General features: G+C 37.2%; 1 protein-coding gene across 3 annotated transcripts in view; it reads right to left on the reverse strand.

The window, feature by feature from the left end:
* plxnb1a (plexin b1a) overlaps nt 1-14,318 on the reverse strand; it is a 96,012-nt gene that overhangs the window by 20,981 nt on the left and 60,713 nt on the right. For all 3 annotated transcript variants that reach the window (XR_013815501.1, XM_079803569.1, XM_079803568.1), the window contains exons 6-15: nt 13,320-13,420; nt 13,067-13,199; nt 12,289-12,445; nt 9,688-9,796; nt 8,655-8,763; nt 7,066-7,734; nt 5,146-5,280; nt 4,461-4,583; nt 4,245-4,338; nt 2,593-2,759 (exon numbers count right to left, since the gene is read on the reverse strand). Coding sequence is in view for 2 of the 3 variants with exons in the window: in XM_079803569.1 (XP_079659695.1) it covers nt 2,593-2,759; nt 4,245-4,338; nt 4,461-4,583; nt 5,146-5,280; nt 7,066-7,734; nt 8,655-8,763; nt 9,688-9,796; nt 12,289-12,445; nt 13,067-13,199; nt 13,320-13,420 (1,797 nt within the window). In the remaining variant the exon portion in view is untranslated. The remainder of the gene's footprint in view (nt 1-2,592; nt 2,760-4,244; nt 4,339-4,460; nt 4,584-5,145; nt 5,281-7,065; nt 7,735-8,654; nt 8,764-9,687; nt 9,797-12,288; nt 12,446-13,066; nt 13,200-13,319; nt 13,421-14,318) is intronic.

A 14,318-nucleotide genomic window follows, 5' to 3' on the forward strand; every position in this document is an offset into this window, starting at 1 on the left:
GTTCATACGCAAAGAAGTCAGAATTGTGAGATGTAAACACCATTGTGAGATACAAATTTGCAATTATCTTTTAAAATGTTTAAACGGTATAAACCTTCTCTGTCAACTCAGGTTTAATCCAGAGTTTGTGATTAACTCTGAAGCACATGCACCTGAAAGTGTCAGCTTGAAAATGCTAGGCCTATCTCATGAAACAAAGGTGAATACGTAACTTCTTTACAATTTAAAAGGTACACTGCCCCTGCATCCCAATGTCCATACTATCCATTCTAAACAGTATGTATAAGTGTATCCCAAAGCATAGTATGTTGAAAGGAGTCAAAAGTCCATGGATGGTCTACTATTTCTGCTAGTTTTTTGAAGTGTGGATCCATGCACACTATAAAGGCTAATAATTCCCACAATCCATTGCGCTTTGGAGGAGGATTCGGTTCAGAACTACAAACATAAGTAAACATGGCAGGTATGTGTGACTGACGGTGAGAGAAAAAGGGGTGTGCGTGACAAATAATCAAATAAGATTATTAAAATAAATCTTATAAAATAAGATTTATTTATTGTTATCCGTGTTACATTTAATATTTAATTTTGCTACACACTCAGAAGAAGGTACTTTTTCTTCACGAGAAGAGTACATACTTTTAGGGCATAGTATAAGTAGGCCATTTGGGACGCAGCATGTGTTATTTCATCAGTCAATCTGGTCAAGTCTGGTGGTTGAAAGCCTATGGCAAACTTAAATCCATGAGAGAAGACAATTCTAGAGATTTCTGAGTGCACGGGACACAGTTTTAGCGCATACACGTAATATCGGAGCAAGAGAGTGAAGAAAACCTGCCTACGAGCGGAGAGATTCGTGCTCGCTCGTGTGTTACAATAATGCGCTCTGGTTATTTATGTAATAACAAATATCTGACATTTGTTATTAAAATATCGCCACTGAAATGGCCTCAAAATAACTAAAAATGAGAAGAAAATCGAGTCTGAAAGTCGTCTAATGATGTCATGTGAGTGGTGGAGTAATAACTTCTTTTAATAAATCCGTTTGAGATCAAATTAATGCTAGATTTGTTTTGCTATAAATTATGGACATGGCATTTTTTGCTTTATATCCAGAATCAATCATAGGGAGCACGTACGCACACTTGCACAGGCGCTTTTTTCACTCCTGACAAACTAAAAGACTTTTAATATAAGTTAGATCGATATAATAATTTACATTTGTATATTTTCTAAATAAAAGATATAGATTGTTCTGAATGTCAGCTTGCTTATTATTTTGCTCAAGATAAGGACACACATGTCATACAAACAAGAAGAAACTATGCTTCTAACCACAGCTTGAGAGTAGTCGTTCCAACCACACAACTTTACGATGCTGTTTGTGAATGTCCGCTGGAACTATGGTTTCGGGAAACACAGACTTGTTGAACTATGCTGATAACCACGGAACTTGCTACTATATGCTAATGATACTTTCGGGAAACGCACCCCTGAATAAATCTTACTCTGGAACAGGTTAGCCGCGCAGAGTAAGTTACCATGCCGATGAACACCACTAAAATCAAATCCACCTTTGCTCAAGCTAATCTCAGATTTAACTGGGTATAAAATGAAACCAGCCAAATGCAACAGGCCTTGAATATTTTCAATAATGAAAACACTTAACTGGCTTCACTTTTGTGGAAGCTGATATACCTTCCCCCTCCAACCCTCTATTTATTTGCAATAGTAAAGACATTTATAATTTTACTGAAGATTTCTGTCACTTTTGATCAATGTAATGCATCCTTGCTGAATAAAAACCTATTAATTTCTTTCAATAGAAATATTTAACTGAATTAAATACCTAGCAAATCACCCTAGCTAGCAAACAGAACACCTTAGCAACCTTATTGTAATGCCATGTAACCAACCACAACATCCTAGCAACATTACTCACGTCACATTTTCTTCAGTAAAAAGCTTAAGTCACTGCACGCAAATGTCATCTAGTTCATTATGTCAGGTGAAATATTCGCCGTCTCATTTCAAAGGCTGCATCCTCTGGAGGTCGCATTCAGCGGTCATAAAGGATGTCTTATCTCAGAGCAGTAACCATTATAAAATTGGCCGTTATTTCTAGTGAAGCATCAATTGTTGTAATTTCTTAATGACTTTGGAATGTAGCGGTCCGTTTACTGAAATGAGGCAGCCTCGTCAATGACGTATGTGGCTGACAAATGCGACCTCATTGTGATCTGTTATGCCCTGATTTGTAAATCCAGCAGACAAAACAATTACTGTACAAACACACAGGTCAGCATGGAAAGGCCTGCCCCTCAGGGTGAGAAACCGTACCACATCTACATTTAAAGGACAAGGGTCACTCCTTCAAGGACAATAATGTATATTTCAGATGGTAAACAAAGGTGGTTTGAAAAAAAAAAGTACAATGCCGTTTAGCCTAGTAGTTTCATTTCTATTTCTTAAAGGGACAGTTCACACAAAAATGAAAGAGTTAAAGAAATACAGAATGAGTGTGAGTAAATGGTGACAGAATTTTAATTTTTGGGTGAACTATCATTTTAACTGAAAGCTGCATGTCCTCACCGTGTGTATGTGAGGTGCAGGGCAGGTCTGCTGGACGCGGCCAGTGCAGGAGGTCTTGTAGACACAGCTGGAGCGAGAGCCCTCGCACCACACACACCCGTACTGCTGATCGGCCGTGTGACAGCGACTGCAGTCGGAGCGGCCCACGGAGCAGTTATAAAGCCGTACTGCAAAGATAGAAACACACTTGAAACAATGGCCTCGCACACACGGCAGTTAAATTTGGCTGTCATTTCACTTTTTAGTGCTTATTCCTGTTCTGTACACACACAGTTCAGTAACTAACTGAAGATGTAATATAAGAAACAAACAAATGAAATTAACAGTGCTTTAGAAGCATTGATCAAATTGAATCAAATGTAAAAAATAACAACTGACTAGTCTTAAGTGTATTAATTAATATTAATTGAACACTATGAGTAAAGTTTGTGAACAAACTTGGATCTTGGCTTAAAAAAGCCTTGTCTGACAGTTTGAAATAACTTAAAAGCACATTGTCAGCATGATTTCACATGTTGCTAACATTTTTGAACATATATCTTGCGTGATTAGCATGTTGCTAGCATGATTTACCACATTGCTAACATGATTTAACATGTTGCTAGCATGAATGACATGTCGCTAGCACATGGCTAACATGAATTTTTATGTTTTGCTAACATGTTTCAGCATGATGCTAGCAAGATTACACAAGCTGTTAACATGTTTTGCTACCTTGATTTGGCTTTTTTTGCTAACATGATGTAATATGTTGCTAGCTTGAATTTGCCCATTGTTAAACATTTTTTTACACATTGCTAACGGGATTTAACAGATTTAACACATTGCTAACATTAATCAGCATGTTGTTATAGCATGATTAACATCATTCTTGCATGAATTAACACGTTAGCATGTTTTAGCACCTTATTAGCATGTTTTAGCACATTGTTTGCATGATTTAACGTTTTGATAACATGATTGATCACATTGTTAGCATGTTTTAATGTTGTTAGCATTTTTTAACATGTTCTAACATGAATTAGCACATTGCTAGCATGTTTTCTAGCATGATTTACCCATTGCTAACATGAAATAGCATGTTTTAGTACATGGTTAGCATGTTTTAACATGTTGTCCTAGGATAGTCATTAAACTTTGCTAGTAATAGACTGTTTATTCATGCATGTTCTTTTTTCTTAAAAACCGATGAGACAACATATATTTTATTATACATTATCTGTGAACATCAGATACATCTCATATACAATTTATTAATCCATAATAAGAATAGTACTTTATGTTTGTACAATAAAACAGTACATGTATGATAAGCCTATTTAAGTGAATTACATTCCTTAATTAATAATTTAAAAAAAACATGTATGCATTGTTGCATCATTCAACATTGCAAAAATGATTATAGCCTACTCCACAGCTCTAGCGGATACCAAACACATGAGATGCCAGGATGTTGCAATGGTTACTACAGTGTCAATCATCATAGTTTTGGGAGTGAGTTGTGTTCCATACTCACACAGAACAATAATTTAGGGGTCTCACTTCTGTATTTACATGCAGTTGTCACTGCTGAAACTTTACAGTGTGTATGTGGCCAAACAGAGAAAAGAACATTCAAAACAGCCAGCCTACACAAACAATGGGTAACGTACCATGCAGGTCCTCTGGGTAATCCATCTGGAAGGAGTCCCTCCTCCTGACTGAGATCATGCTGCTGTATTCTTCCACGGCAGCCGAGTAGGAGTACTGAAACCAAAACGTAATCACAATAATTTATTATACCATAGCATAGCTTTACAGGCATGTAACACAGTTTTTGATGACCACTTTATATAATAAAAAGCCGTATTTGGGTTGTGCTCGCAGACCTGGTGTAGCTGGCAGGTAATGAAGAACAGAGATGGCTGAGTGTCGTCCACTTCCACAAAAGCGTCCACCACCACCAAACGGCCCTCAATCACCAACACACACTGGTAATCCAGATCTTTATCCTTAAAAAAAAACACACAGACAAATTCTTTTTTATGGCCTAAATATTTTCAAATATTTCTTAAATCAGAAAAATAACATGTATTTCAAATAAATGCTGTTCTTTTCAACTTTCTATTAATCTAAGAATCCTGAAAAAGATGCGGCGCAGTTTCCACAAAAATAATGTTTATTGTTTCTTGTACAGCAAATCATCATATCAGAATGATTTCTGAAGGATCATGTGACACTGAAGACTGGAGTAATGATGCTGAAAATTCAGCTTTGCATCACAGGAATAAATTACATTTTAAAATATATTAACATAAAAAACTTCTATTTTAAATTTTAATAATATTTCACAATATTTCTGTTTTTACTGTATTTTAATATCAAATAAATGCAGCCTTGGTAGGCAAGTTTCAAATTTACTCGCCCCTAAATGTCCTGAAACGAAACGACAGTTGGTTGTTTTACATGTCAGTCAGACAGTCCCTTGCTGTTTAAGTGAGCATGACCAGACATTATGATCATAGTCACAGTCTGGCCTATCAAGCTCCAACAAGCCTCAAGTCGTTGCATCACCTGATAGAGGTGCAAGTTGCGTCCCACCAGAGTGATCTTCCTCTCAACATTGACAGGTAGAAGAGAGCTGCCCTGGATGCTCTCCACACACGGACAGGCGTGAGAACCTCTGCTCATCAGTAAACTCTCTTCTTCCTGATCACAGACAGATGGACAATACACTTCATTACACACACCGCAGCTTTTAAAGGAGCAGACAGGGAATATATTAGCTTCTGTTATATTTAGCAACACAAAATGACAGCACAACAAAAGTGAGTGTGTTAGACAAAAAACTAAAAGGACAAAAAACGGGGAAGAGCCACCAAATCCAAATTAAACGATTAAAGAAATATTCTGGGTTTGTTATTCATTCATTTTTCCCATAGGGATTTTTTTAAAACTCTTTGTTAAATAATTATAAGCATTCATAAGCCTTATGATCATATTACAAAGTTTGATTTGACACAAAAAGTCACAAAACTGTGTACGTAACGTTGTTTAATGGGGAAAATAACTACAATCCCATGAAGCATTGAGAACGATATAATTAAAACAATGATGGATTAACCAGTTATTTAAATGTGTTCAATATGCATACAAATGTTTAAGTAGTTTGATAGAATAGGGAAACTAACTTGATTAAATAATTTACAGTGCTTCATGGGAATGGACTGGCACTAAAGTGATCCTATGACACCATTTGCTTAACAAAAGCATATATCAAATATATTTTGCACGCATATTTTTAAAGTAAATTTCACATATGGAATTAAGTAAACTCTACTAAACTAAGTTAAGTAAAATTAACAAAAAAAAAATAAAGTCATAGAAGTAATGTGGCACCTGAACACAGAGACCTCAATGCTTGGCACACAATGGCGTTAACAATCAATGGATTGGTTTTGAGAATTAATGTGTCATTTTGAGTTGAGAATGAACTCCAAATGTCACAAAATTGCATGTTACTATGCCTAACAACAAAAGCAATGATAAAATAGTGTAAATACAGCTAGAAAACAGTGATAAAATCAACCTTATTAATTATTCAAGCCCCATAGTGCCTGATGGGAGCACCAGTATCAGAAAAGTTGAGTAGTTTTACTTAATTTTATAATGTTGATTTATTATAATTTAATTTCTACGAGCTTGAATTGAGTACTAATATCGAATGTCCTTGTTTTTTAAATTCTTGCCTGAACTAACTTGTTGTTTTCTCTGTAGTATTTACTTCACCATAGAATATTTTTTTATCAGTAGCTCACAGTAGGTTTGTCTTCCCTTTAAAAATCAATTCCCCTATGGAGAAAATGAATGGGATTTTTTTCTTCTGGAACCAGACTATTGCACTCCATTCAATTTGAAAGGATAGTTCACCCAAAAATGTTCTATGATCAATTACTATCCCTCATGTTGTTCCAAACCTATATGACTTACTTTCTTCTGTGAAACATAACAGAAAATATTTTAGTCCATACAATAAAAGTCAATTGGGTCCAAAACATGTGTGGACCCCATTGACTTTCATTGCATGGACAAAAATATTTTTCTATGTTCAACAGAAGAACACAAGTCAAACAGGTTTGGAATGAAATGAGGGTAAATGATCATAAAAATATATATATATATATATATTTTTAGGTGAACTATCCATTTAAACTGTAAGAGCATTACTGGAAACCAGATTTTTGCCTGTTTTTACAAAATTAATTTCTGTGCAAATCAACAACATCATGAACCCAGAACATTCCTTTAAATGTTGAGACATGAAATGCCTTTTAATATATAATTATGGTTAAATTAGTAATAGAGCAGAGCTGCTTCATCTATTTAATTATACATCCCATCATTCACGCATATAATTAACGCTTTAGGTACGCTCAACCTCCAGCTTCTGCAGCGCAACATGCGAGCAGAGTTCGCCTGAGGAACCACACTCACCAGGAGGAAAAGGTCATCCGAGTCGGACTGGTAGTCGAGGGGGAAATCGGCTGAATCAGGCCCTGCCTCGCCGTCGCCAGAGGGGGCGCTGGCTGACGACACAGGTACGCCCGTGTCTATAAGGGCATCTATATCCATCTCCGCCTGCGAGAGGGTGACCACTTCAGAGGAAGATGAGGGCAGCGCTTCACTCAACGGCCCCATTGTCACCACTTCCCCAGCTCTCAATGTGGGCAGCGTCACTTCAGCGGCCTCTTCACGAGATGAATGTCCCACGAGTTCTTCATATGATTGCGGGGTCGGTGTCGACAGCAAACCTACCTGAATGCGCTCCTCCACCCAAGAGCCATTTTGCGAGAGGGTTGTGGCCTCTGTGAACGTATCGGTTGACTCTGTAGTGGCACTGGATGGGCGCATAGAGGTTGTTGTGACGTGGTTGGGGGTGGTGGGTGCATCACTGAGTGGGGTTGTGGTTTCCAGAGGTGTGGTGGGGGCGGCAGTGGGCTCTGGAGTAGTGGGAGGGGTCACTGAAGGGGTAGTCATGACAACAGCTTCATTTGTAACGGCAACCTCAGTGGTCGAGAGGGCTGTTGTCGTGGGTGTCGAGGTGGTATACGTGTACGCGTCAAAGTCTTTTATTGTTTGAGGAGCAGATGTGGGGAGCGTGAACTTTAGACGAACATAGGACAACAGAGAGAATGAGGGGAAAAATTAAAAAAATGCCAACTGAAATAAACTCGAAACAATAAACAAGGATGCTGAAATAAACTAATCAAAAATCATAAAACACGCAAGCGTTACATATATGAACCAAAAGCAAAAGGAACTGAAAACACATACAGTGGGGTCCGAAAGTCTGAGACCATATTGAAAATAGCCAATTTAAAACAAACAAAATGAGGACAAATCTAATTCTTACTGATTCTGAATTTTTTTTTTTTTTTTTGTTACTTTTTGATACACATTGTAATGCTGACTATAAAAACAGTTCAAAAGCTTGGGGATAGTAAGATTTAAAAATTGATACTTATTTTTAGCAAAGATGCATTACATTAATCAAAAGTGACAATCATTATGTTACAAAATATTTATATTTCATAATAAATGCTGTTCTTTTAATCTTTATATTCAGCAACTGTTATCAACATTGATAATTTTGCATCAAATCAGCATATTAGAATGATTTCTGAAGAATCATGTGACTGAAGATTGGAGCAATGATACTGAAATTTCAGCTTTGCCATCACAGGAATAAATTTAATCTTACTATTTATTAAAATGGAAAGCAGTTCATTTAAATTGTAAAAATATTTCATAATATTACTGTTTTCACTGTATTTTTGATCAAATAAATGCAACCATGGTGAGCATAAGACTTCATAAAAAAAACCCAAACCTTAAATTAGTAGTGTAGATATAATACAAAAACACACATTTGCTAAAAAAAAATCTTAAAAACATATAAACATTATTTTCAATTAGAACTATGCAAAATATGCACTGTTGGTCTTAGACTTTTGGACTGTACTATAATTACACACAGCATATCAAACTCACTGATATGACTTCCCATATTAACAAAAACTTACATTCTGGTTGAAGATGATCGCACCGCGGTCACACGTGGACCGGTGAGTGCACACATGCTGGTGGATGCACCAGTTACATTTCCATCGGCTGTTCACACAACCACTACACCTAAAAACACAAGAAGGCAGAACATAATGGGCCAAAATTTAGAAGTGACTGCATAAATTAAACCCATCTACACCCCTCGGAGCATCAGGATGAAGATAGTAAAGCTGCCCTGCATCCAAAATAGCTGAGCTCTAGAATTACACATGACTCCCCTAAACTCATCAAACAACATAGAGCTGAGTTCACAGCTTTCCCACATCGCAAATCAAAACAGCATCAGGGAGAGCCGTCCCATCAGCGGCTGTCTGCAGGGGTGTATGGGTAAGGGAGGATGGTCAGGGCAGAGGATATGGCAGGGCTGTGGAATGGTGGAATGTGGGAAACAGCTGTTAAATCATCAGGGACGTGTTACTGAGGTCCGGAGAGAGAGACAGCTGCCCTGCCCCTCTCACGCCTCTGGGACATTCTTCAACCCATGACAGTTGCTTACTAATGGGTGTTTTAATATTGCTCTTGGATGATGATGATGATGATGATGGCAAAAATGTTTAAAACTTGTATTTATACTAAAATACAATTTTGTCCATCAAAATATAGTATACATTTATTTTGAAGCATGTTTCCATGTTTTTTTTGTCTCCAATGTTTTTTTCCATACAATGAAAGTCAATAGAGTGCAAAACAACACTGGACCCCACTATGGAAGCTTGTTTCCACCACGGAATTAAAAAAATACAAAAAGGTATTTGTGACTTTTCATCATAATTTTTTTTAATTCTGTGCTGGAAACAAGCTTTCACTGGACTTTAAAGTTCAAGTACTACAGGTTTGAAAGGACATGAAGGTAAGTAAATGATGACAGAATTGTACTTTTTTTGGAGAACCATCTCTTTAAGAATGAAAATGAACAAAAAAATAGTACTGTGTTTTTGTGATTGCTTTACTTGTGTGGAATTAAAGCACAGGAGAGTTCATGTGACTTACGGCATGCTGCCAGAGAGCTGCTGCACCACAGAGCAGTCGTAGAGGGTGAAGTCTGCCGCCGCTACAGTGACAGTCCGGAAGCGCAGGGAAAGTGTGACGGACACAGAATCTGTTATACAGGACAAACATAAGAGAAGTCTTGGGGGGTCAAAAGGCTAAACAGATATTATGGCACTGGAACTTCATGTCACAAAAACAAAGTCATCATCAAATCAAAATATTGCAGAATTTATTATACTTTTTTTTTTAATCTGTGCCCATATATATATTTTATTAGGGGCCAAGCACCGAAGGTGCAAAGGCACCTATTGAAATTGTTAGCGTTCCTATTATTATTATTATTATTATTCCGCCATGGGAGTCTATGGCAGCCCATAGAACCGTTTGCGGGAAAGTTATGAAATTGCACACTCATAGAGTACAGTCTGAAGTGTTAACATAGCAAATTTGGAGTCTCTAACTCAATCCCTCTAGCGCCACCATCAGTCCAAAATTTGACTCATGTTTATGCTAATATGTTTTGAACCATAAGGGCTAGAAACAAAATTATTTTTTCCTCTGATTCTTTGGCTCAAGACAATTCGATTGCACCCTATGACGTAATTTTCCGTCATAAAAAAATTCCCGCCATTTTGAATTTTCCGAAAAACCTACTTTTGCGAACTTGTCCTAGACGGTTCATCCGATTTGCACGAAAATTTAACCAGATCATCTTCAGACCATGGTGACAAAAAAAAACCATGGAATTCAAGTGGATTCGTCAAATCGTTTTTGATAAACGCGCAAACAAATTTTACGTAACGCTTGCAAAAACACACTTAAGGCAATATCCCCGCTATGCTTTATCGTATTCAAACCAAACTTGGTACATGTCATCACAAGCATGACTTGAGGCAACATGCAGCGTTTCGGTGCAGCGCCACCTACTGGTCCGGAGATACGAAAAATGGCTATTTTTGCTTATAACTTCTGAACTGTTTGTCCAAAAATCATAAACGTGGTCTCGTTAGATTTAGGACGGTATGCCGAGTCGTTTGATATCCAATTTTACCATATCGGCCATTTTGGCTGTCGGCCATTTTGAATTATGTGCTAAAATGCTGTATTTTATGAACGCATGAATGGATTGTTACGAAACTCGGTATGGGTCATCAGCACGATGCCCTGAAGGAGCCTGAGAAGTTTCGAAACAGCGCCACCTAGTGGAGAATTTTTTTTCTCTAACGCTTATAACTTTGGGTGGGGTTCACCTATTTTCATGGGACTAACTTGTTTTGTCTCCTGAATCCGTGCCGAGTCCACCGATACCAGACTTGCCAGGTTTCGGCGTATGGTTTGTGCAGCGCGGCAATTTAGCGCTTAAAAAATGTTAGTTGTATCTTCAAAACCGCTAGTCTGATCGAGACGAAACTAGCACCAGAAAATCGGAAACATAGGTCGGTAGCCATATGTTCAGGCCCAAATGTCAAAATATTGATAGTAAGGGGTAGTAAAATCCATTCAAAGTCAAGTGTCAGTCATTTTTTACATGTTTTTTCATATAAATGTCTATAACTCCAAAACGAAATGAGATATTTTCACCAAAATTGACACACACATGTATGGGCTCACTCCGATGACACATACAAAACATTGTTGGATTGTGCCTCTTGGTGGCGCTATAATAGAACAAAACATGACATTGGCACTATATAACTCAATGTTTTAATGTGGTGTTTTAACGGTTTTGCTTCAAATGTCTTTACTCATTTTTTCAGTTGGTCTGCTACTATCTTCCTTGTTTGCTTCTGGTGCGCTTGGCCCCATTAATGGCTGCTTGCAGCTATATTTTTTTTAAAAATGTTATATTTTATTTTTTTAATGAATGTGCCCTTATAATCTTTAATCAAAATTAATTCCACTCCCTCTTGCAGTGACATCTCTTCTCTGATGACATGTTTACTGGCGCAATGGCGGGACAATCTGTCACTCACATGAGATCCACCAATAGCAAATCACAACCATCCAGTCAATCCCAATAGACAGAATCAAGCCTTTTAATGTTCGAGAAGCCATTTCACTGATATATGTCATGCTTAGGTTCAAGACACCACCCACAGAGCATTTTCCCATTCATTTAGTATCATTAACATTTCAGTGGAATTCTTCCACAAACCAACAGAGGAAGTCCAGAACAAAACCAGAACATCACCATTACAGAATTCCAGTGTGATCGTAGTGTGATGTACTTCAAAAGTTTAGCATTTATTTGAAATATAAATCTTAACATAATTTGATAATATTATAAATGTCTTTACTGTCACTTTTGATCAGTTTACGGAGTCTTGCTGAATAAATGTATTAATTTCTTAAAAAATATATCTTGCTGTCCACAAACTTTTGAACGTTAGATAATTAAGTCGCTCTTAACTGTGAGAAAATGTGACACTGACATCTTGAATGGAAATTATATTAAATTGATTGGTGCTTGAAAGTAAATCACAGAAAAACAAAGATTTCCCCACACACAGTTTTTTTTTTACACATGTAAACCAGTAAGGACAGTTTTCATAGGGAATGACTCAAGGAAGCCAGACATCATTTGCATGTGGGTTGTCTTACCCTCTCCCTGTTGTACAGGTGGAAGTCTGTGGGCCTCAGGAGTGGCACAGGTGACTGTGGAGCTCTGGACTGAAGCAGCGGTTTCAGCCTCTTCAAAGAAACATGAGTACATGTCACCCTCTGAAAGACTGGGCAAACCCGGCACATCCACAGCGATCTAAAATAAGAAACATTAGTCATGGTTGTAGTCTCAAAATCAAATCCAGTAAGACAAAACCATGTATATGTAATCATATATATCAAAAAATATAACACAAGATGATGACAGAATTTATATTTTTGCATGGATTATCCCATTGAAAGAAACGCATTTAATTGGATCATTTGCAGCTTTGGGTATATTATGTCATATACACTACTGTTCAAAGTTTGGGGTCTTTTTGAAAGAAATTTATATTTTTATTCATCAAGGATGCAATATATTGATCAAAAGTGACAGTAAATACATTTATAACGTTACCAAAGATTTCTATTTCAAATAAATTCGCTTTTTTATTTTTATTTCTATTCATCAAAGATTCACGATTTGCATACAAATATTAAGCAGCACAACTGTTGTCAACATCGTTAATAATCAGAAATGTTTCTTGAACATACCTTGTATGAACCCTGAAAACCATTAAAATCTTTCGACCCCAAACCCTCGAATGGTAGTGTATAAAAGACACTATTTGACATATTAGCCAGTGGAATTGCTTTAGGGTTGAAGGGGGGCTGAATTTTAATGGTGCTTTGAATTTCTCACTACATCATAATTTCTTATTGAGTGATTTTATACCAGTTTCTGTTCTCCAAGGCTGGCGTTATATTGGCTCAGTGACTCCACTCTCAAACACTGCTGCTGCTCATCAAAACTCCACAGCCAATGACCTTCAACTGAGCCCAGCCTACAGTCTGAACGCATCCCACACCTGGAGGAGTGAGCAGAAAAAAGGAGACAGGGTAAGATAACTGACAGATAGAAAGAAATACTCCTAAAATAAACTGGAAAAAAACCTAGTCCAAAGCAGAAATTATAAGATGAAACTCACCGGCCGTCAAGAACACACCAACCGCAGTAAGGGTCTTTCACTGCCAGACAGGAAGTGCAATCAGTGTGCTTGTCACACTCTGCCACTGGCCTTTTCTCCACCTGACCACACGGCACAACAGGAGAAATCACCTTTTCACACATCACACAGTGATGACCCAGAGTTTTCACTCCAGGCATATATATGAGTGTGTGTGCTCATGAGTCATGACCTTCATTAAAAGGCACAATATGTAAGATTTTTGGATTAAAATATCCAAAAACCACCAGAACAATGTTATATATTTTGTTGACTTATGTCTTTACATTATCCAAAGTGTTTAAATCCAGAGAAATAAGCAATTTTAACTAGGACACGGAGCGGGTCCATGCCCTATCAATGGCACCATACCCGCGCTACCCTCCATTTCCATGATCAACTGTTTGGATACATTCATAAACAGAAAACTAATCATTGTTATACAGCTCAACACAGTTAGTCTTATTTTTTAAATCTGTTTTTCTTGATTTACAGCGAGTGCCATGTTGCACCATGCCTAATATCCATCTAGCTACTGCAGTGTGCAACAAGTGCATCATTGTAGCCGCCAAGCGAATGCACAGAGTAACATTATAACATAACTATCAACACACTCAAATAATGTATCTAATATGATAAAACAGTGCTGCGTTACCACACATATGCATGAGTGGAAGATGCGGAAGCGGCGACTGTAACCTTAATAAAAGCTCCACGAAATACAGGCGTCATTAAGCTACCCGTATGTTTTGAATAAGCGACCTCTAGCGCGAAAAATTACATTTTGTGGCTTTAAATGTGCACTTTTCCACTAATTTGTTGGTGAGTTTGAAATGTATATATTATTTCTCTTTTATTTAAACATTTTCAAAAATCAGGGAAAAATAATTATATTGTCAGAAACCTTGTATCTCCATATTTTTATTAATTAAAAAAAAAACGTTACTATTGGACACCAGTTATGTCTACCTTAACCAATGA

The sequence above is a fragment of the Gobio gobio genome (assembly GCF_949357685.1).
Source record: "Gobio gobio genome assembly, chromosome: 21".
NCBI classification, from domain to species: Eukaryota; Metazoa; Chordata; class Actinopteri; order Cypriniformes; family Gobionidae; genus Gobio; species Gobio gobio.